Source organism: Orbicella faveolata, unplaced genomic scaffold (genome assembly GCF_042242905.1).
Source record: "Orbicella faveolata isolate gen_17 unplaced genomic scaffold, um_ofav_v1 contig_14, whole genome shotgun sequence".
In the NCBI taxonomy this organism is placed as follows: domain Eukaryota; kingdom Metazoa; phylum Cnidaria; class Anthozoa; order Scleractinia; family Merulinidae; genus Orbicella; species Orbicella faveolata.
The window spans coordinates 7,170,771-7,192,385 of record NW_028301541.1 but is presented as its reverse complement, the minus strand read 5'-3'; the positions used below and the strand labels follow the sequence as shown (position 1 = coordinate 7,192,385).

At 37.8% G+C, this 21,615-nt stretch overlaps 2 protein-coding genes across 4 annotated transcripts in view; both read right to left on the bottom strand.

Annotated features, from left to right (window-relative positions):
- Window positions 1-14,889, bottom strand: part of LOC110055638 (glycogen debranching enzyme-like) — a 32,222-nt gene extending 17,333 nt beyond the window's left edge. Inside the window, exons 1-15 of the mRNA XM_089287425.1 lie at window positions 14,625-14,889; window positions 11,655-11,892; window positions 10,382-10,529; window positions 9,815-9,970; window positions 9,034-9,305; window positions 8,297-8,518; window positions 6,403-6,618; window positions 5,412-5,678; window positions 5,207-5,264; window positions 4,686-4,809; window positions 4,041-4,207; window positions 3,220-3,321; window positions 2,173-2,331; window positions 1,346-1,523; window positions 400-542 (exon numbers count right to left, since the gene is read on the bottom strand). Coding sequence (XP_089143551.1) covers window positions 400-542; window positions 1,346-1,523; window positions 2,173-2,331; window positions 3,220-3,321; window positions 4,041-4,207; window positions 4,686-4,809; window positions 5,207-5,264; window positions 5,412-5,678; window positions 6,403-6,618; window positions 8,297-8,518; window positions 9,034-9,305; window positions 9,815-9,970; window positions 10,382-10,529; window positions 11,655-11,892; window positions 14,625-14,700 — 2,526 coding nt within the window. The 5' untranslated portion in view covers window positions 14,701-14,889. The remainder of the gene's footprint in view (window positions 1-399; window positions 543-1,345; window positions 1,524-2,172; window positions 2,332-3,219; window positions 3,322-4,040; window positions 4,208-4,685; window positions 4,810-5,206; window positions 5,265-5,411; window positions 5,679-6,402; window positions 6,619-8,296; window positions 8,519-9,033; window positions 9,306-9,814; window positions 9,971-10,381; window positions 10,530-11,654; window positions 11,893-14,624) is intronic.
- A 469-nt stretch (window positions 14,890-15,358) lies between these two features.
- The window catches only part of LOC110055636 (receptor-type tyrosine-protein phosphatase F-like), a 29,120-nt gene continuing 22,863 nt past the window's right edge, over window positions 15,359-21,615 (bottom strand). For all 3 annotated transcript variants that reach the window (XM_020762013.2, XM_089287424.1, XM_020762015.2), the window contains 6 exons: window positions 20,631-20,707; window positions 19,877-20,011; window positions 19,525-19,650; window positions 18,846-18,994; window positions 18,044-18,179; window positions 15,359-17,619 (listed from right to left, as the gene is read on the bottom strand). In XM_020762013.2, the coding sequence (XP_020617672.2) occupies window positions 17,530-17,619; window positions 18,044-18,179; window positions 18,846-18,994; window positions 19,525-19,650; window positions 19,877-20,011; window positions 20,631-20,707 (713 nt within the window). In that variant the 3' untranslated portion in view covers window positions 15,359-17,529. The remainder of the gene's footprint in view (window positions 17,620-18,043; window positions 18,180-18,845; window positions 18,995-19,524; window positions 19,651-19,876; window positions 20,012-20,630; window positions 20,708-21,615) is intronic.

The window sequence follows — 21,615 nt, the reverse complement described above, 5'->3', positions numbered from 1 at the left end:
GGTCAGTGCTTGAGTTGATAGCTAAAGAGCTCAGTCATGGTAAAGATTTTGAGTTATTTTGCCCACATACAAAATGACCTTTAAATTGAAGGAAACCTGAAAATAATAGTTTACTAAGATAGAAAAACACCAAAGAGATAACAATAAACCATAAAGGAACAAGGATAGTTAAGGATGGAGAAGATTGATACGGATTACAAACGACGAACTTGAAAAATTTAGGCTAAACTTTTATCAAGATTCTCAAACCATGACGTGCCTCCTATAAGAAGTAAGTAACTTTTTGGCACAAGTTAGATCCAAAATAGGAATGCAAAGTAAAATGAAACATTTCAGTATATGGTTCCTGCAAAAAAAGTTCGCTTGATTTGTCTATTACGTGCTGACCATAATCCTTACCTTAGCATCACTGAGTGGAACATGCCGCTGAACCAGAGCCTCATGTGACTGAAGACCATTTATGAATTCACCATCCTTGCTAAAAACATTTAGGCCTGCTTTCTTCACCAACATGGCTTCAAAAATGATTTCATTGATCTCACCTATCAAATAGAAAATAACAAACATCCTGATATAATCTTCCTAAGATACAATTGAGATCATTGATCTTGTCGTGGTCGTCATCATCATCATTATTGATCCAGGAACATATTAAATGTATCCTAGCATAGCGCTGGGCTGGAAAACGTTTAACCTTTGATGGTCAAGGCCATCCTATCTAGGTGGGGTAGCTTTAGATCCCTTTGTAAAGTAAAGTAAAGTAAAGTAAAGTAAAGTAAAGTAAAGTAAAGTAAAGTAAAGTAAAGTAAAGTAAAGTAAAGTAAAGTAAAGTAAAGTAAAGTAAAGTAAAGTAAAGTAAAGTAAAGTAAAGTAAAGTAAAGTAAAGTAAAGTAAAGTAAAGTAAAGTAAAGTAAAGTAAAGTAAAGTAAAGTAAAGTAAAGTAAAGTAAAGTAAAGTAAAGTAAAGTAAAGTAAAGTAAAGTAAAGTAAAGTAAAGTAAAGTAAAGTAAAGTAAAGTAAAGTAAAGTAAAAGCTTTATTTATGTGTCAATGTATTTAGTTTTCACAATTAATTGGGGACACAACAAAAAAAGATTAAAATTATTTACAAGGAATAATAATAATAAAAATGTATAACAATTAAAATATGTAGCATGTATAAATTGTACAATAAAACAATAGGTATATGAGGTAGTCTCTAAGAATTGCAAAGGTTACAGCAGCTATTGTTGTTGTTTAAGAGTGACGTTAGGTCTTTTTTTCCTGATGTTCTTTCTAAAAGATTCAATATTCGAGGAGCCTTTCGATTTATTATCTAGTTTCGACCATATTATCAGTTTGACTGACCTGGTATAGTAAGTGGTGGTATACCCCTCATATGAACCTTCTGCCTGTGCATGGTAGGTTGAAGGTCCTCTGAGGGGTTATGAAAGGCAGAATGTGCTACTAAAACAACTGTTTTTCTCTTGTCTGGACAGTGTCTTGTGATGGCATGAACATCGTGATGAATCTGATCCACATACACCTAGTACATAATGACAAATTCTCATTACCAGTCGCCATACATTTCTTTACATCTTGGTTATGAGAATTAGTTACACAAATCAAGACGATTCCTTAATTGATTGATTTCTCTCTTCTTGATATCTGCCTTCCTAAAAATAATAATGATTGATTCTGCTTAGAAAAAAAATTGGGTTAATAAGACTCGAGAACAGTTTTCTCAATGACCATTTATCACCATTTACAGCAATGTAATCCATGCTGCAAACTTTGTTTGAAGAAATGCTTTTCTATCTCGGATTCTGTGCCCGAAAAACTTCAGTTAATTTTAAAGGAAGCTGCTCAAATCAGCTGGGAAAATCTTACGTGAAATAAGCAGCTCAAACTCTTTAACTCTTTGTTAGCGATCTAATTTTATCCTCTTGTACATTAGTAGTTTGATATTTGCCTTACAGTATGTATTACTTCATCAGTCCAGAGATCTTTTTCGCTATTGTACCTTTTACTTCACACATAAATGTGGGACATCAAATTCGCTATCTCCTGTTTGTTATGCATATACATGTAACAGAGAGCTTCTTATTGTAAGCAAGTTAACACCAAATAATTTAAGCTTTGGATCATCTAAGCACTCACAATTACATCCCTTTGACACTTATTATTCCAAATACCTGTGTATATCCTTCTTCACCAAGCCATCTGTGCAGCTCATTGATGGCTTTTTTAGCTGACAGAATACCATCACTCTCTTTAACAAATGCAGTGTCCTCAAGCTCAGACTTGTCATTTGGCCATGACAAGTAAAGGCGGTCTTCTTTGACCACATGGATCTAGAACACGAAAAAAATGCTTAAACATGACACAGCTAGAATCCTTCCTCTAAATGAGGTATTAGTTCATTGCAGAGTACCCCTTGGCATTTTCATCATATTACCCCAACAATTCTCAGGTACCCATTTATACATCAGGGCAGGCTTTCAGCTAGACAGGCATCTCAGTCTAGGTGTTCTGTACATGTACATACCACCCTCTGTTTGGGGAAAATTACTTTATCACGTGTTGCATCATAAAATTGTTAGCTTGAGCTTCTGGATGCCCAGGTTTAAAATCCTGACTGAAAGCCTCCTCTTGGGTGGAGGGAAGCACTGTGACTGAAAAGTGTATCTTGCCCGAGTACAAAACCATGATAACTTTAAGGTGTCAAGGTGAATGTGTGTCATTCCCGATCAAAAATTGTTCTTGCAGTATAAGCCTCTTACAACAAGTGCCTTTTAGTTCTAAAGTGTACAGTACTACAATGTTTAGGAGTTATTCCACAAAGAGCAGTGCTTATAATTGCTGTGATGTGCTGTAGTGCGTGGTGCTCACTCAGGGGCAGTGCATAATCAGGAGCTTGCACTCACATGTATTTATCATAAGTAAGTACAATACATGCCAGCTTATCCCTGTTTCTGTAGCATGAAGAAACCAGGAGTATTTCTACTCCCCCCTGGATGAGATGCTAGTCCATCTCAGGGTTACGCCCAGCATTAAATTCACAACTACCCACTTACATGTATACAACTGGGCGGAGAGGGGCACTGTGAGAGCAAAGTGGCTTGCCCAAGAACACAACACACTCCGATCCAAAGACAAGCGCACTGACCATAAGGCCACTGTGCTTCCCCTGTGTGCTTCTCATAAAATGTGCTCAGAGGTCACAAAAGTATTTTACTTACATGATGAGGTACCAGTTCGTCATATCCTCTGGAGCTCCCTGTCGCACAGCATGCCATTGAGACTAACGCTGCACTGGCAATAGAGTCATACACAGATCGCACCTGTAAATAAGATAAGTCATTTCTCAGTTAGGTTGTTTCATATCGCTCATGTCACTGAAACAAATTGCACCCAACTGGGTGCAGTCTAAAGTTTGCTGAGTTCCTCGGGTAAATTATGCTTCAGATGAATCATTATTATCCACAATACATGGTATTTAAGAAATAGAAAACATGTGCCGAGTTTCTATTGAGTTTTAGTATAAATCTACCAGCGTCCTATCACGAATGCCATTCTCTGATTGGCTACCCTACTCACCATCTATTCTGTGATAGATAGTCAATAGCATAGCAGTGAGCGCTTGTTAACAAAATGACGGCCACTTCTTGGCGTTTTCGAAGTGTCTGTGAAGAGGATTTAATTAAAGTTTTGAACAACCAGTAGATTTATACTAAAACAATATTAGATTATTCACTCTCGATTTCTGTGCATGATAGTTGACGAGGGAACAGCCCGAGTAAACTATCCCGCATAGAAAATCTCGAGCTCATAAATCTCAAGCTTATAATCTTGATAATCTCATAATCTCGAGCTATAATCAAATTGTTTAACAGAAACACAAGTGGAAGTTTGGGAGAACAAGAAATGCAGTTGGAACACAAGCCAACAGGCATCAACGCTAACAGACACTTCTACAGTGGTACGAATTTAATTAATCATGTACAGTGTAACAGAAAGTGAGAGTAGCAAAGACATTGTACATTATTTGTTAGTCTTTTACCTGAAATGGACTGGGGTTGTCATGTGTAACATCCATAAAGAGTGCATGTGCAATGCTGGGCACAAGGGGCTTCATGTCTGAGGGGTGCATGAAGGCACCGACAGGTTCACCTCCATAGCGGTAAATCAAACGACCTTCCTCATGAGCATCATGTGCATTCAAAGCCTCTGTTAAGAAAAACAGCAAAGCAGAAAGTGAATGTGAAATTATGTCATTAATATCATGGGTGACAAATTGTAGCATTAATTTCTAATTTCACATGTGAAATTACAAACTTGCCATGGCTAAATCTGGTCCAAAATTTCTCCATACAATAAATAAGTACGTGAATAGAAATACATATATTTCTACTCCCTTGTGGATAGGATGCTAGTCCATCCCAGGGTTACCCCCCGGACAAAAATAGATTTGGCCAGACAACTTGACCATTGCCAGCCAGGAAATTATTTCAAGCCCTGAAAATGGTGTTCTACTTTTCAACAAATGAATGTACATTGTACAAAGAAAACAAAAAACTAACACTGGTTTTATTTTAGTGAAGGGACTTTGTCACCTCTTAGTTCCCACAGGACCTTATAAAGAGACAAGGAAGGTAAAAATAAGATTTGATTGTTTCAAACAAAGGCCTTTATTGAAAGTCTTTACCTCTTATAAGAGATGTGATGCCCAGACGGTTGACAAAAATATTGTCAGTAGCCTCAGAACCAGTGAACAATTCTGCTGTAATATACAATTCTGGTTTCAATTGTCTTGCTGCATCTACAAAGTACTGGAAATGAAATCAACAGTTTGAATTGAGAGTTTTAAAATGCCGCGTATGGCTGATCAGGCCCTTTCATTAAAAGTGTATATGTCTTCAATCCATACATTACCTGTTCTTCCATACTAATAATAAATGAGTAATTTTATAAAAGCTTGAGCAATTGAGGATTAAGGATTTACAATTATTTGTGTTATTTGAAAATTATCTCAAAATTGCAAATCCTTCTGACATTGCACTTGCATTCATAGGATTACCTAAACTAATTTGAAAGACCAGTAATTTCAAATTCTGTCAGTATCATTTTAAAACATAACCTAGCCATACAAGTTATTGATACTTATAATGCTTTAAGACAGTCAAATAAATCAAAATAAAAAGTTGCACAATACACCAATGCTCTGACCTCTGCAACATGAAGTGGTGTGCTGTGGCAATTGTCAAGGCGAATGCCATCAAACAACCTGAAATAAACACAAGCTGGCTGAAATCTACATCAAATGACAACAGTCACACAACTTTCACAAGTTTTCCTATCAAACCACATTTTGAAGTTTAAAGAGTCAATTTATAAAGTTCAACTAAGAAATGGCCTATGATGGTAAACTTACTCAGCACAAATCTTGGTATACTTAAGCATATGATCCCAAAGGAAAGGCGCATCTTCAGGTTTCTGCCCATACCGTAGTTTCACGCTGTCACCCCATGCAATGACTTCACGCCGCAGATAAACCAATGATCCTGGGGCAGCAAAGTCCTTGAGAGGGTCTCCTCCCCATATCCATCCCTGACTTGCCATGCAAAATTTTGCCTTGTGAGAAAACATGAGCTTCTCTTCGTCTTCCACAGTATCACAGTCACCAGGCGTTACGAAGTAGCTACCAAAAAACAAACAAAGCAAATTTAAGTGCTTGTGTAACACCATGCTGTATTTTTGTGTAGACTAGTCTTTTTTTGATAGGAGTCCAAAAATGTGTTGCCTCTTATCTTATGAAATGTGTTACACTGCCCATTTTTTTCCTTTTTTTTGGAGCGGGGGTGGGGGATGGGGGATTTCATGTCAGTACTTACTGAATTTTGTTGGGTCAAATATGGCATTATCAATTTAAAAGTGCACTATCTTGGATCTGATGATAATATTTCAGTTGAAAGCTCCATTCAGCTAGCCCTTATAGGCGAATCTTCGTTTACACTTTTTGCCTTATTAACATATGCTTATTGCTATCTGATGACGCTAATAAAAGAAAAACTCTGAATATTGAAAGGACATGACAGTTTCAGTTATCTCTGAAAATTTGAGCCCAATACACGGAATGGTTTTGGAGAAATTCTCTTCTAAAACCTCTAACTTTTACAGAGAAATGTATGGCTCATTAACTTTTTTGCCACACAGCAATTTTGCAATTTTTGATAGCTGATATTTCCTTCAATATTGCTTGCAAAGAGCTGAAAATTGCACAAATTGCTCAACTTAATCAACTTTTTCAACTTTTGCATTTAGTTCATATATAAGGTCACGGCTTCTATGAGTCAAGTTGTATGCTAATGAAGAAAAATGTAAACAATGACGTCAGCAAAGATTCACCTATAAAGAATACTCACTTTGTCGTCAAAGGACATTTTTCTGTAACTCTTGGATGTTTTGGTCCATTAACATCAAGACGCTCATACCGCACACCATTCTGGATATTTTTAATAGCAGAATCAACATGATCAGCAACTTCATTTGTCTTGATGGCTTCATTAATGCTAATGAGATGTGCTTTAAAGGCATCACAGCATAGGTGAAGTCGCTCCTTTTCATCCATGGCATCAGAGCTAAAACAGAGCAGAATATAAAACCAGTTAGTCTTACAAGTCAGCTATTACAATCCATCTCGGTCTTACCCATCATTGGCTTTGATGTCTTCTACCTTGCTAAACCACTATTTCTGTGGTTTAAAGGTATTTTTATTCATTATAAACAATGACTTGATTCACTGTAGCATGGTCTCTTTCTTTTGAACATCAGTATAGACACAGAAATGACCTGGATGTTTGGAAAAATTGCTTGAAACAATTCTTGTACATGTACACCTCTGCGTATGTTAAAACAGTTTTGTGAATTCAAAGTGGCCAGAGAGATTGGGATGGGTATCCCCCAAAACATGATGTAAGAAAAATAGCCCAGTGAGAAATTATACATGTATTTATGCACTGCACCTAGGCTTGTGGTTTGGAAGTCATGACGACCTTATAATAGAGACCTTTAGATTGGACTACGAGTACCAGATTGAGTACAAGTGCGATTTTCGAATTTCAAACCAATGACGTTTCCAGAGCCCTCGCTCTTCATGGTGGTTTTAGGCAGAGAGATGTGATTGATGATGTGAAGCCTGTAAACTAGAATTAAAAAGTCGTTCTCGTACTCAATATTGTACTTGATCTTGTACTCGTACTCAAATCTTAAGTCCCCTAATTAGGGTGGTATTAGACTCTTACTATTAAGTATAATAATATTATACTTAATAATATTATTATACCCAATAATATTATTGACCACGTGTCGACATATTCCTGGACAGAGATGTACAATGTACAAGAGATCCATAAACATGAAAAAAAAAGAACAGGGCTATGATCCAGTGAAATAATATATTGATTTAGCCAAGCCTAAAAGCGGAGCTCCTGATTGCAACGATAAAGGAAAAAGAGAATTATTTTTTCTTGGATCAGAAACTTAAAAAATGATCAATTGTGAGCATCCAATTGTTCAGCGTGTGGTTTTGCTATTTTTTCCAGTTAAATTTTAACAAACTATACCCAACAAGCCTAACCAAGATTGCAGAAATTACATATGCAATATATCAGGGACTTTCCAAGAGACGATTGTACAAGGAATATGTCAGAAGAAAAGTCAGCAATGTGCCAGGGGTTAATTTGTGCCGAAATTTTGCCTTTGCAAGTACTCAGAGAAATAACGTGACTTGAGCCTGCGATCCAATTGTTAAACCAGTAACTGGTCAGCGGTCAACTTTAAAAAAAAAAACCGCAACCTCGATGAGCTCTAAACCAGAGCCTGCGATATTGTCACGTGATACTGGTCAGCAGATAGCAGACAGCTGTCAATTAACAATAACGTGGACGCCCAAAATATGTACGGACAGTCACATGACAACCAAAATTTTTCAGATCAATGGGTTAACAAATTTTCTAAGGTATGGGGCTCTGCTTGCGCGCCAAAGGCGCGCAGGAGCTCCACTTAAAAGGACACCATTTTCTTGTGGGATACAGTGAGCAGTCCTGACCTGGCATGATAGTCCCATCTTGCCCACGTACAGGCATGCATGCTTGCAATTAGAATAGCTACAATTTTCTGAATCTGAGTAGAAGTAAATTTACTCCTACCCACTTTTAGAGACCATGGCATCGAAAAAGCTTTCATTTTTTACTGGGCTTTATTGATAGGCTGATAAACAAGCAAAACTTTATTTCTAACTAATGCTACAGTATTTACCGTTCTTTGTTGAACTTTTCAAGAGCTTTTGCCATATCAATGGTTCCTGAAAAGCGTTCATAAAGTGTACCAGTGGTCACCTTCAGAGGGGGCCCATCATGTTTAGATGGACCACCGACTGGTCTCTTTGCCCTCAACATGGCATTACGGAACTCATCTACTGTCTTATCTACATCCACACAGAAGAACTCCCACAGTCGCAGTTTTGGCAAGACTTGATGTCTGAAATGTATGAATAATAGAAGGCTAGTTGTATAGGACTACACACAAAATAACTGGATTTAGAAACTTCCAATTGAATCATGCCTGCATCATCTTTGGTTCTCTAAAGTTCTTTCATTAGAAATATGCACTTCTACTTAATAAATTAGCACACAGATGAGATATCAGAGAGCTTCAAGCAAACCACAATGGCAACAGCAATAAGAACATGAGTGCCACAAAACAAAAGGCTTAATGAGTGGAACAATGGCTGTGCTGTGCATTATAAATCTTTGTATTTTACCATCCTCTCCAAAACAATGTGAAATGACTAAGTTCTGCATATTTTGGAGAATGCAAAGGACTGCAGCCAGTTTTTTGTACATTCATTTGGAATTGAATGCTGGCATTACACATTAAAATTTAGCTTGAGCAAGCTCCGAGACCAATAGACGCACTGAACTGCAAAATTTGCATTGTCCTCAGGTTCCTCGTCGCCATTGCTTAGGCTCTCTTCTTACTGTCTGTTGACTCACCTTAAGATTTCACCCAGTCTGTGAATATGGTGTTCATTGTTCACTTCTGCTGGCAGACCATCCCTTGCCCATGACCCATCAGCCACTTGACAAGAGAAGTGCCAGAGAGCACGATCCATTAAAAATGCCGGTTTGAGATGAGGAGAGTTCTCCAAGTTGTAAGCACATTCTGGGTGATCCCACAGCCAAGGAGAATTGTTTGCTGTGTGGTTCAGTACCACGTCTACCACTGACAATACCTTCCACTCGTCCCGTATCTTGTCAAGGAGTTCCTAACAGGTTTACAAGATAATTACCTTTAGTTACTACTTGGTATTCTTGCAGAAACATAATATTATGATTTTGGAAGTGCTATATTTCATAATGACAATTTATTTTCTCAAAACAAAATAAATTTGGAGATTTTCCTTCAAAAATAAATCGTATCTACTTTTTTTGTCATGAAATAATTTTTTGCAAATTGTCAAAATATTGCTAAAAGGCAAAACTTTGATGTCGTGAAAATTTTGTATACTGAGCCATATGAAATGACAGGTTCAAAATTAGTGTTCGCAACATAATCAAACTTGACAGGGGTGTATATTGTTGCCCCTCACTATATTTTTAAACTGACCAATGAAATCAAAGAAATTCTTAATTGATGAACAACTGAAACTTGGAGGACCACGTGTTTGTTAGCTTTTATTAGTTATTAAGTGTCACCCTCATAAAATAAAGTCTCTAGTAATACTACTACTAAACCTAAAAACTAACTTCAGTATCCATAATACTTTGTTCATACCTTTATTCCATCAAATGAAGCCTTCTGCTTTCCACCAGGTGAATGAAATGAAGGATTGATGTTTAGCTGATCTGCAAGGGAATATGAAGAGTTGGACTTCCCAAGTACCTGTATTGGTGTAAAGTGAATCATGTTGTATCCAGTTTCTTTGGTCACCTAAAAAATCCAAAAAGTCACAGTATTAATACTTAAAGTTTTATTCATAGACATTATATTATCTCAAATTATTAAGCAAAATGAAGAACTCTGGGACACAATGGGGGCTCAAGTTGTGAACAACGGTGAACTACATGTACATCTACATGTAAGTACTGTATGATACTCTACATGCAGTCCAAACATAAAAGGACATACAGTGTAAGTTAGGAAATCTGGAATAGACAGTCTTCACAGACACATTAAAAACGCAAAGAAGTAGCTGTCAGTACACATTGCTAGGCTGCTCACTATCTACAACAGAATAGATAGTGATTAGCATACCCAATCAAAGAATGGCATTTATGATAAAACGCTAGTAGATTTATACTAAAATAACCATATTGTAGCAGTGCTACATGAAACACTAACCTTAAGTCGATCACTCCATTCAGTGAGGGGTCCAAGACTCTTGGACAACACAGTCTGTAAGCTCACACACTCCAGTGGTATAGTCTCTTTTTTGTTTACTCTAAGAACTGGATCCACTGTGAAATAACCTGACGTTGTTCTTTTCTCTCTAAATTACAACAAAATCATAACTTAAAACAAATATTATTAAAACACTATTGGCCATATCAGCCTCTTCTGGAAGCAAGCAATAATATTTTCATGACTGTGTCACATAAATCTCAAGACAGCATGCTGTCCTATAGAGCCAAACGATGAACCTGAGCTGCAGAATTTATGAATAAAGTCAACTATGGAACTTGACATACCATAAATCTTCGAATTACTGCCTCCCTTCAAATAAGTGCCCCTCCTATCGGCCGAAATTTAAAATAAGCGTCCCCCTCGAATAAGCAACCCCCTCTCCTCCCTCCCATTTTGTAGACAAGTAATGAGACAACAAAGAATGTATAGTTTTCGTCATGTAGTATTAGATTTGTACATTGTTTCATTTTGTGAACATGTTTAGTGAACAAATTGAACAGGTTAAGTACTAATGGTGCCACGATTTAAACTTTAGGATCAGCTTTTTTTGTCAATAAACAGCTTATGTTGGTGTTTACGTGATGTATTGAAAAAATGACCATGTCAGGCCACGATTTGGGAAAAATTAAATATGCGCCCCCCTCAAATAAGCACCCCCCCGTCTTCTCCTAAATTTGAAATAAGTGTCCCGATTCAAGGATTTATGGTACATGTAGGTATTGCAATAACCACAACTAGCAGTAATTATTTTAAATAAAAAGGTCAGATACACGGAGCAAATGGCACTACAATTTAAAATACCTTCAAAATACAATGTACAGTGTAGTTTCAAATGGTTACATTTGAGAGTGTACAAAAAGCAATGCAGAACCAGTGTTCATTGCATTATTTAGCACAATGGATAACTTGATTTGACTGTTCAGTGCAATAAGTATGCAGATAAGCAATGCTGTTAAATGAAGTTGCTTTCTACCAGTTCTCACGGATGAATTTTGGAAGGGAAATAGAATACCTGTACACAGTTCTGTATCAATGGCTCATTTACATGAATAGCTCTGCACCCACAATCTTAGGATACACTCTCTTCATTGCACACAATATTTGTTAGTGGTTAACCACCCACCTCAAGTTACATAATGTAATGGGTCAAGGTTAGGAAAAAAGGCACTAAGCAGCTGCAAACATGTAAGGAGAAGATTAACATGCTTACTCTGTTTCTAGCTGTCCACCATCTTTGTAAGTAACATAGAAATGAAATGATCCAGCCCTGTGTGCTTTGATGTCAGCAAATCTGTCAGCATCATCACACTGCTGCCCAGGAAGACATGTCCACTTCAACTCATTGTACGTGTTCCTATCAAATGGTTGCCCAGACAGTGGATGGTTGCAAAATAAGTGCACTTTGTAAGGTTGTAATGAGGGGCCCAGGGTGAAGCGCAGTGTCCATCCTATGCAAAACAACATTGAGTTATCATGATGAACAGATTATATTTTGAGTTATTTTGGCCATTACCTTTAAATTGAAGTAAAACCGAAGATACTAGTTCACTAAATTAAAGATAGACAAACATCAAAGAGATAATAATATAAACCATAAAGGGCCAAGGATGATCAAAGATGGAATAGAAATGAGGACATTTACAAACGTAACTACTATAAGATCCTACAAAGGATCTTGACTGTATGATTCTATTGGTTCCTAAATATGAATGGAAACTTACTAGGGCTCAACGCAAATTGGATTCTGCAAAAATCCTATAGGATCCCTATTCTCTCTGCAAAGATCATCAGGTCTCTGCATATGTCCTCAAAACGCTGCGAAGATTCTTAATGGACTTTACACAGCTTGAAGGATCTTGCACTTTACACAGCTTGAAGGATCTTGCATGATCCTGAAGGATCTTTGCAGCAAGGATTTAAGAGGACCTGTTCACAAGATCTTTGCAAGATCCTACAGAGTTTTTGAGGATCACGAGAAGGATCCTATTAGACTTCCATAAGATCAACAGGTACCAACGATCATAATGCATAGCTTTAAAGACATACAGCGAGTATGTAAGTAGGGTAATCCAGGAGAGGACATATTTAATGGCCTATCCAGGGCTGTCAATAAGGGCCGTAACCCGTAACACCTGCTACAGCTGAGTATGTTTGATGGACCCTTGATGTTAAGGGTGAACTTGCCTATATATAGTTAATACAATTCACTCAAAAGGTAACAAGTTTGTTACGCACGAGAAGATCAAGGCTGCAGTCGACGCAAAACTTAATGACAGCCCTACTTATAGAACTTAAGTGTCAAGTAGGGTTTTTGCCCCTTTTCCTTTTCAGTGGATGAAACCATTACAGTTTATGCACATTCAAGCCCTAGGGGACTGGGGACTAGCTCTTAATCTTGTGTTTGTATAACAGTTTACCTCTGAGTAAAGTTGTACTCTATGTCTTCATGTAGGCTCATAGATCATATTAATATCTTTATTGTTACCTCCTAGGGTTGTGTTGTCGAAAATTCATTTAAGCTAACCCATGATTTGAGAGAATTTTTATTTCAGTTTTATACTATTTGGTAAGGTTTTCTATTATTTTGCTCTTTAGTTTTGAGTTTGAATAATCTCAAACTACAAAATAATATTGTAAGCAGTGAAAAACATTTTAACACAAGGAAAACTAATACTTTGGTCAACTTTTAATCCTAGGTTAGCACTAACTGGCTTTTGGACAACCTAGCCCAGGCTACCCTAGCAATTTCCTGATACTCAATTTATTTAACTGGTTCTAAGTATTGCTATAAGAGTGTAAGTTATATCTTGACCAACAAAGTCATATCTATGTAAAGGAGAACAATTCATTCTTACTAAGAGACACCCTTAAGAGGATGAGGATAGAGGAACGGTACATGGAGGAAGGAGAAATGGCCAAATAAAAAAAGAGGAGAGAGAAATGAAGTGCATAAAAATATAATGGAGAAAAGACATTTCAACGCCTGTTCCTCTCCCCCCAATGGTAATATATGGCTTCTCTTTCTCCAGAAGGAAAGGGAGCTAAATTATTTGAACCTTTGTGAAGCAGAGGAGATGCCATACGGGCTTGTCAAAATACAACACAACTTGTAAAAATATACAGTGATACTACAAACCAAAACATCTAGTAAGATGTATGAGCCTAAACAACTAGGCCCCAGTTGTTCGAAAGGTGGATAATGCTATCCACCAGATAAATCACTATCCAGTGGATAAATGTTAAAAAAACAAACCACGCTATCCACTGGATAGTGATTTATCCAGTGGATAGCATTATCCACCTTTCGAACAACCCACGCCAGAAATCCTACAAAATCACTTAGCGAATTCAAGAGGAAGGTAAAAAGGGAGGTGTAAATGTAGTAATTGTGTTTAATTACAATGTTCAGGGTTATTATTGTTAGCATAAGTATATGTATCATGCTTGTTATTTCATTACTAAACATTTATGTAATTTCAGCACATCATTTAATTTAATCTCTTCTTGATAATATGTAAATTAATTCTGAAAAGCCTAGTTGGGAGGAATTAATAAAATTATGTATTGTATTTATAACTACACCGCGTGTAACTAAAGAGATCCGCATGAATAAGGGAAAGGGAATCAATATTGGCTACTGTGTTTATAAAATCTAAACGTCAGGACAATGGCAATAAGCTTTCTGTTTGTAAACTCTGTCATTAGGACGTAACAACATATTTCAGGAGTTTAAATACTAACACTTCCCTCAATTTTACCTAAAATGTTTTGCAAAATTATCGCACAGCTTATGCATAAAATTAATCAGTAACACCCCCACAATTATGCCTGACTTTGTTCACTGGTGTATAACAATGTATTGCAATTGGGCAAAAACACTCGACTTTACCCGGCATCAAGAAAACATGAAATTTTATATCTGTGTCTAGAATACGACTGCTTAATATACGAAAGTGTTGCTTCTCCTTTTGTCAACTGTGCTATTGGACTCTATTTTGGGAACTCGTTATTCAATACACAAACAATAACATTCGGGAATCAAATCAAAGTTGACAGCTGAGATTAGCTTCTACTTTCTGCAGTTGTACTGTCGCTTAATTTTAAGGGGGAAATGGTAAACTTATGTCTAATTCTGATACTTGTACTAGTACTTTGGGTTGTTCAAGTAAAAGAACCTTACCTTTTTCGAGTCTGTATAATTTGGTTTCTAGTTCTTGTTCTGCATCGAGTTGAAGCACTCGAATCTGTCCCGCCATTTTGGACGATCCCAGTGCGCTTGACTGCGCAGGACCTGGGCTCAAACCATCATGGGTTTCTGTCACGTTAGACGTTATGTACCCACTTGCGTGATCCTCTGAGAAGCGATTGGTCAAGGGAATAGTACCTACAACTGGAGGATTTGCAATTTTCAAAGTTTTTAAAACGCTCACCCGGATAAACTTTCCATCAGCATTCAAAAGGAGGGAAATGATGAACTGTCGTCATACCAGAGGTTGATAAGACCCAACCCGTGACGTCCAAGTACCCGTGACGTCCAAGTACCCGTGACCATCAATGGGTGAAAGAGTTGACGGTCCTGTCCGTGATGGCTTCGTGATGGCCCCGTGACGGATTCGCGGCGTGCCCGTGACAGATCAACATATGATGTTGTTAAAGGTTCGGTCATATGTATTATAACAACGAGGACAGATACTTACACATTTGAGACAATTTATAGCCAAAGCCGTGATGGTATACACTTTTTTTCGCGTTTTTTTTTTTTATATATATATATATATATATATAATCTTTTTTTATTTCTTTAATTATAAGAATATACCCAAAGGCAGATATTTTGTTAGAAACCTTTTTCTTTTTTTACCGCAGGTGTTAAATTAATGGAAAATGAAATACAATAAATAAAAGTCACAGTAATAATGTTTAAAATGAACTTTATTTTACCATTGAAAAGTGTAGTAAATTCTTTCCTATTTTTGACGTAATGCGCCAAAAAAAAGATAAAAACTACGTATAAGGTAAAGCGATAAAGCATGAACGCATTATAACACGGTACAGACACCATACAGTCGTATTTGATAGTTCAATTCCAGGTCACAAACATGTACCATACTCAGTAATCTAATTGATCTAAGAATGTACACAAGAAAATTTTCAGCCTAATTTCGGCAGAAAAATAAGAATATCCAGTCTAGGCATAAAAAATAAACATTCTTATTTTTTAAAAAAGAAAAGTGTAGTCAGATCTGTGACGGACCCGTGCGTTAAAGCTTGACTGTCACAGGTTTTACTAACGTGAGCAGTCCAAAACAAGAAAACGTTTCTACGCTCGCCTGATTTGACCTCTAGGACGGATTTTTCACTAAAGGAGCTCAGACACGGCATCTTGAGTTATTTTGGCCACGTAGAAAATTACCCTTAAATTGAAGGGAACCTGAAAATAGTAGTTTACTAAGATAGAAAAACACCAAAGAGATAATAATAAACCATAAGGGAACAAGGCTGGCTTAGGATGAAGAAGATTGACACGGATTACAAACGAAGAGCTTCGGCTATACTTTGTAACAAGCGCAAACCGTGACGAAGCTCCTTTAAGTAGCAGAAAGAAGAAAGAAACCTCTGAGACCATGGTAAAATATTTACAAGAAATCCATTTGAGGCTGCCAGTATTCGGTGTGGAGACCACATTGAAAATTCACGGAAAGGAATTTAGAGTCGATTTTGAATGGCATAGACCTGCATAGCAGATTGTACAAATGGAAAATTTGCAACATGTTTTGACTGTAAGCTTCAAATGTGATGCTAAAACTGGATCTCCCGTATAGGAAAAATAAAAACAATAATCAGTTCAGTTTGACCTATCTGATCGACGGTGAATTCAAAATCAACAATGAAACTAATATAAATTTATAACAAATACAACTGACTAAAGTAGCCTATAAGTGCTATAACAGTTTCTACGACTCTGTTTGGAAAGTTTTAAACTCCAAATAGTAGTCATTAAGCTTCTATGAACACTGTTCCTTATTAAGACCCCCCTTCATAAATTAGTAGCGTTGTTTTGTTTTGAGTGAATAAACCAGCTCTCGTATGAATCAGCAGTGCGATATATCTTAAGCACTTTGAACGCCTGGCCAAACAAAAAACGGAGACTTCTTCGGTACCTATCTAGGAATACATTCTAATGCAATTTGCTCTTAAACTTATGTGCTATAGAAACGAACGAGTGTTTTCTCTTCACAGTATGTGAATCTCTACGTCTGATGTAGGTGAACTTCTTATCGAATATCTTATTGCTATGAATTATTTTAATCATCTTTTTAAACGTGGATGGTGTTTGCTGAGGTAAGCACTGCATAAGTTAAAATAAACAACCGCTCGCCCAAAATAAATTATCTTATATAACTTAAACAGAACTGATAAAGGAAACCTACTGTCTGTTTTAACCAGGAACTAAATTCGTCACTATGGAAATAAAATATGCCACAATTGTTCCAAGTTACGTTGCGTTTACTTACTTTAATAAAATATGATATAATCTGAAACGGTTTACTCTTGGGACATGTCGTCCTCAATTCGTTTAGCTGTGCAGTGATATTGATAAGTCTTCTCAAAGGCTAGACTACGAGTAGTCCCTCTTTCGCTTAGTCCGTCGTGCGTGACGCGAAGGAAATCTGCGAAAAAAACAAATGGTCGCGCGAAATCCCTGGCGCGAGAAGCAGGATTTCACGCGACCACTTTTTACTCGCGGTTTATTTACGGTCTCGTTCGACGGACTAAGCGAAAGAGGGACTACTCGTAGTCTATCTAAAGGCACACGTTGTAACATTACCCAATATTGTCTGCAATAAACACTGAAATACTGTGCGCAATTTTGCTGACGGGGCTATCAAGTTTCTAGGGAAAATAAACCGAGGTTGATTTCAGTCGTTGCTTGCAACATCATGCGCAATATTCCAACGTTTCCTGACCTTACGCTCTATATTGTTAAGCTATGTTAATGGTATAGTCAGTGTATAACACTGAGTAAACTCAGATAAGTTAGTCCTCTCATATGACTGATCCGTCTCTTTGGTAGCTGACCGTTTTTAGACATAGCTATAGACATTCTTGATGGTTGCTCTGGTCCTCCAGGCCATGTAGCTCTTTATAAGCTCATAACAGAAGTTGTACTGATCCTTCACAAAGAGAAAATACTCAGTTTTGTTATGCCTTACAGGTAAATATCGTCCGAGGTTTTTCCAGTAAGTACTTCGCGAAGCTCGGTCATTACAAGAACAACCGAAGGCAAGATTCTATAGTCCCTGGGTAGTGGGGCTTTTATGCTGCTCATTTTGCTATCGGTTCTTGACCACCCAACCGGACATTCACATCATTATGTCCGTGGCTATTGCGTGAAAGTCCGGCCAATCACAGCGCGTGTTTTATCTTAACGACATATAGCCATCATATAAGGTAATATTAAGAGGTATATCACTTTCACAAAATCAATATTGTGAGTAACATCGAGCTCTTAGTGTGGAGAAAAAAGTGTTTTGCACCTTTTAGTTGTCGGTCACGTGATATACATTAAGATTACATTTTTAGACCCAATCTACTAACCGCGTTAGACACCAGTCCAGCTCTCTGTGATCTAAGCCACCTGACAGTTTGGAATATGTCTACAGTATCCTCAGTATCCAGTCTCTCGATACTCAAACACAGGCTCAGAAACACTCCTGTGCGGCCATCACCATTGCTACAATGACAAAATAACAGCGAAAACATTAATCTGAACATTCTAATAGATGCTTTAGTCGTCGTCGTCATCATCATCAACAACATCATCGACATCATTTTCCCCTTTCTATTAACTGGGAAAAGGCCTTGTAATCTCCCTAGACACGCATACTCGATCGTTACCACAGACCCCAGCATCGAACCCGCATGTAGTTTTTCTGCCGTTATCTACATCTTTTGAATGATCATTAAATCAGTTTGTTTAAAGAAAAGGCCTCCTGTGTTTTGTATATCTGTTTCTTAGGAAGCAAACGTTGGCTACAAAGAACCAACCGAGAATCCTTTGCGCTTTTAATTTCCAAGTTACGACTAAGCAATGACACTTCAATATAGAGCCTCTATTCAATTAACTTTAAATCAATTTGAAAGGAAGTAAGTTCTGAGTGGAAAGTAGAGTGATTTTAGGCCGTCAGACAGACTGGTCGATTTGCAGCTAGTCTCCTACGAAGACGCTAATTAGATACGTTCCTCAATCTTTCCGTCTTCGTGGGGAGTAACGATTGTTTGACAAGCCCAAGACCTGAGAGGTGTAGTTTTCAGTTTTGCAGCCCACCTTACAGATCGTGGACTTACTGACCAATGAGAATCAGTTACTAGAAGACTGGGTTCGATATTACTGCGATACCTGCAGTGCACTATGATTGGTCCCCTGTGCTCCCCAGGCTCCACCTTGTGAACCTGCTGTTGAAGGTATACAAGGCTCTCGGCCCGAGTCAGCCCATTCTCCTTCCAGCCGTGGCATTGAAAGTGGTACAGTACAAGACTTTCGTCACTCTGTGAAAGAAAGAAAACATAAGCATTGATAGATTAGCCAAAGAAAGAAATACTTGTACTTGATTCGTCTACGTCTCCGTGGTCAAGAAAAGCAAATGACACAAAACTGCATCTAGAAAACAAATGTCCTCCATAAAAAATACGGAACAGCACATTGAAATTCACTGGATTTTGACAACGATGATGCTTTAAGACATTATTCATCTCATTATATATCTTCAAATAATTATAGTGACCAACCTACACGTGTAGGTGTATGATTGCCGCAAACAACATTTGAAACCTATGCAGAAATATGATTCATATCACTTAGAAATACCGAGAGACATAAGAGGGGGTTAAGGCGTTAAGGCATGTTTCATCTCCAATCACGTTCTAATTCTATCGCAGCAAATCATCTTTTTTAAAGATCGTCTATACAGTACAGTAGTCAGACCTCTTACAGAGTACAGTAGATGCCTCTACTAGGAACTGTAAAATAATCTATCGTTTTCCAAAAAAATATGGCGTAATTACATCAACCGACTCACCCCATGACGCCTTAGTTTAAAGACTCTTTGGGTGTGGTCTTCGAGAATCTCCTCGTCAATCTTCGTCACCCGAAGTTTTCCATATTTGGCACAACCTTCTTCCGGCCAGTACCGAACACTTTGTTCCTAACAGCAGAAAGGAAAAATTTTAATGAAAATAAGGCCTGGAGAAGCTCTCAGAAATGAAATCATTTTACAAGGAAATTGCCAGACTCATTTATTTTTACACCAAGAAGCTCAATGTAAGCTATTTCAAGCTCTATTTTGGTTGGGTAAAAAAAGTCCGAGAAAAGGAAAATTAATTATTTGTACTCGACAAAAAAAAGTCATCAGTGTGTTACACTGGCATTACCGCCCCATTTTCTTGGAGATCAGTGAGCATGACCACTATGGTTGACCGCTGTTCCCACACCATGCGCCAAAAGTCGTTCACAGTGCTTGCCATTGGCCCCTGAGTGGCGATGTAGGAACTGCCTTCGTTGTAACTCTAAAAAAGAAATAAAAACAAGGTCGGGTCAATTAATCTGTCACACTGCGACCTCAAAGCGCAAACGCGGGACTACAAGCTGTTCAGTCGAGCAGGTTTCCAATCAATATCCAAAGAAATCGAAAATTTCTAATTTCCCAGAACAACCCTTGGGAACGGGATGGGTCTCTCCGCTCCCCTTTTCTCCCTCCTCCCTCCGCCAAGCATTTCCCCCATTTTCCCTAAAAGTTCGCAAGCACCCATCTTTACAGCTAGGGGGAGAAAGGTTCCCGTCTGACCCAAGACAAAACAGCAAGGCAATAACATACTAGCTGTTAAGTGGACATCAACGCCCCTCCGGGGGGTACTCTACAAAGTTTTATACGGGAAGAGCTCCGCCCCGAGGCCAGACTCCAGCTTGCCCTTTTATATACCATTTTGATAGAAAAGGTGCCCCTTTTGGGCGGAGCATCCCCGTACAGGCCATTATAATGAGTACCCCTCCCCCCCAGGTCAGCGTCTCATATTCGTGAATTAACAGGGGGACGTCAACACTAAACCAAACCTTCCAGATTAAATCCCTCTATCAAAAATGACCCAATAAAAACACAATAGTAGATATAAACTGTTAAAAACTCACATCAATAAAGCTGGCGTTGATGTAATCTGAACAAGCTTCGTCTCCGGTCGTCTTTAGACAAACTCTGTTGTGATTAACTTGAAGAAAAGTAAGTCAAATCTCATAAGATAAAGAGATGACCGGCAGGAAACTTAGATCATTTTAGTTCTTTTATAGAAAATTACTTGAAACAGTGTCCTCTGCCTTTCTTCATGCAGAACTGAGTCTTTTTTCAGTTGATAGCTACGTTCCCTTTGTGAATGCTTTTCGGTTTTGTTAAGGCCGCCAGCGGCCTGATTTTCGAGCCTTTATATATAGATCGCTTAACCCACTCAGCGTTGAATACCAAAAACAAAAGTACTAGTTTGTAGCTTTTTTCCTGCTGTCGATGTACACTTGTGCGGGGTAAAAAGGGAACTTTCATCAAAGAAAGAGCGTAATATCCGCTTTCTTTTTCCTGTTGGCATTGGGAGCTGCAGATCCGCAAATCTTATCTGCCGCCATTGCAGCAATAAAGAGTGTGAAGACAAGACAAGAATATAAACAAAAATAAAGGAAGAAAGGAAGAAAGTCAGACTTTTTTTACATTCTTTATAAGAATATGTTTTGTTAGAATATCGAGACTGAAGTTTGCGAAATTTTAAAAATATTTTAAGAATAAACCCGAGGTTGAGATTTAAGGCTGAGATTTTTTTTGAACCCCTCCATTCCTTTAGCTTGTGATTTTCCTGCCCGAGGACATCATTAGATCCAATGAAGGTTCAAGTCTAACGATTTGCTAGCAAGCGTCGTCCATTATCATACATGAAAGGGCCCGGAGATGTACTAAAACGGGACGTCATTTAGCCCAGTAATATTAGGCCGTTTGCACTGCGGCGATAATGTTATGCTTGCTTTAGACAACAAAGAACTTTAGCCCATCAATTTAGGGCTTAGAGGTGCAATGGACTAGACATTTCTAGAATCTGTTGAAGTCTGGATATGGCATTTCCCGCTCGACAAAATT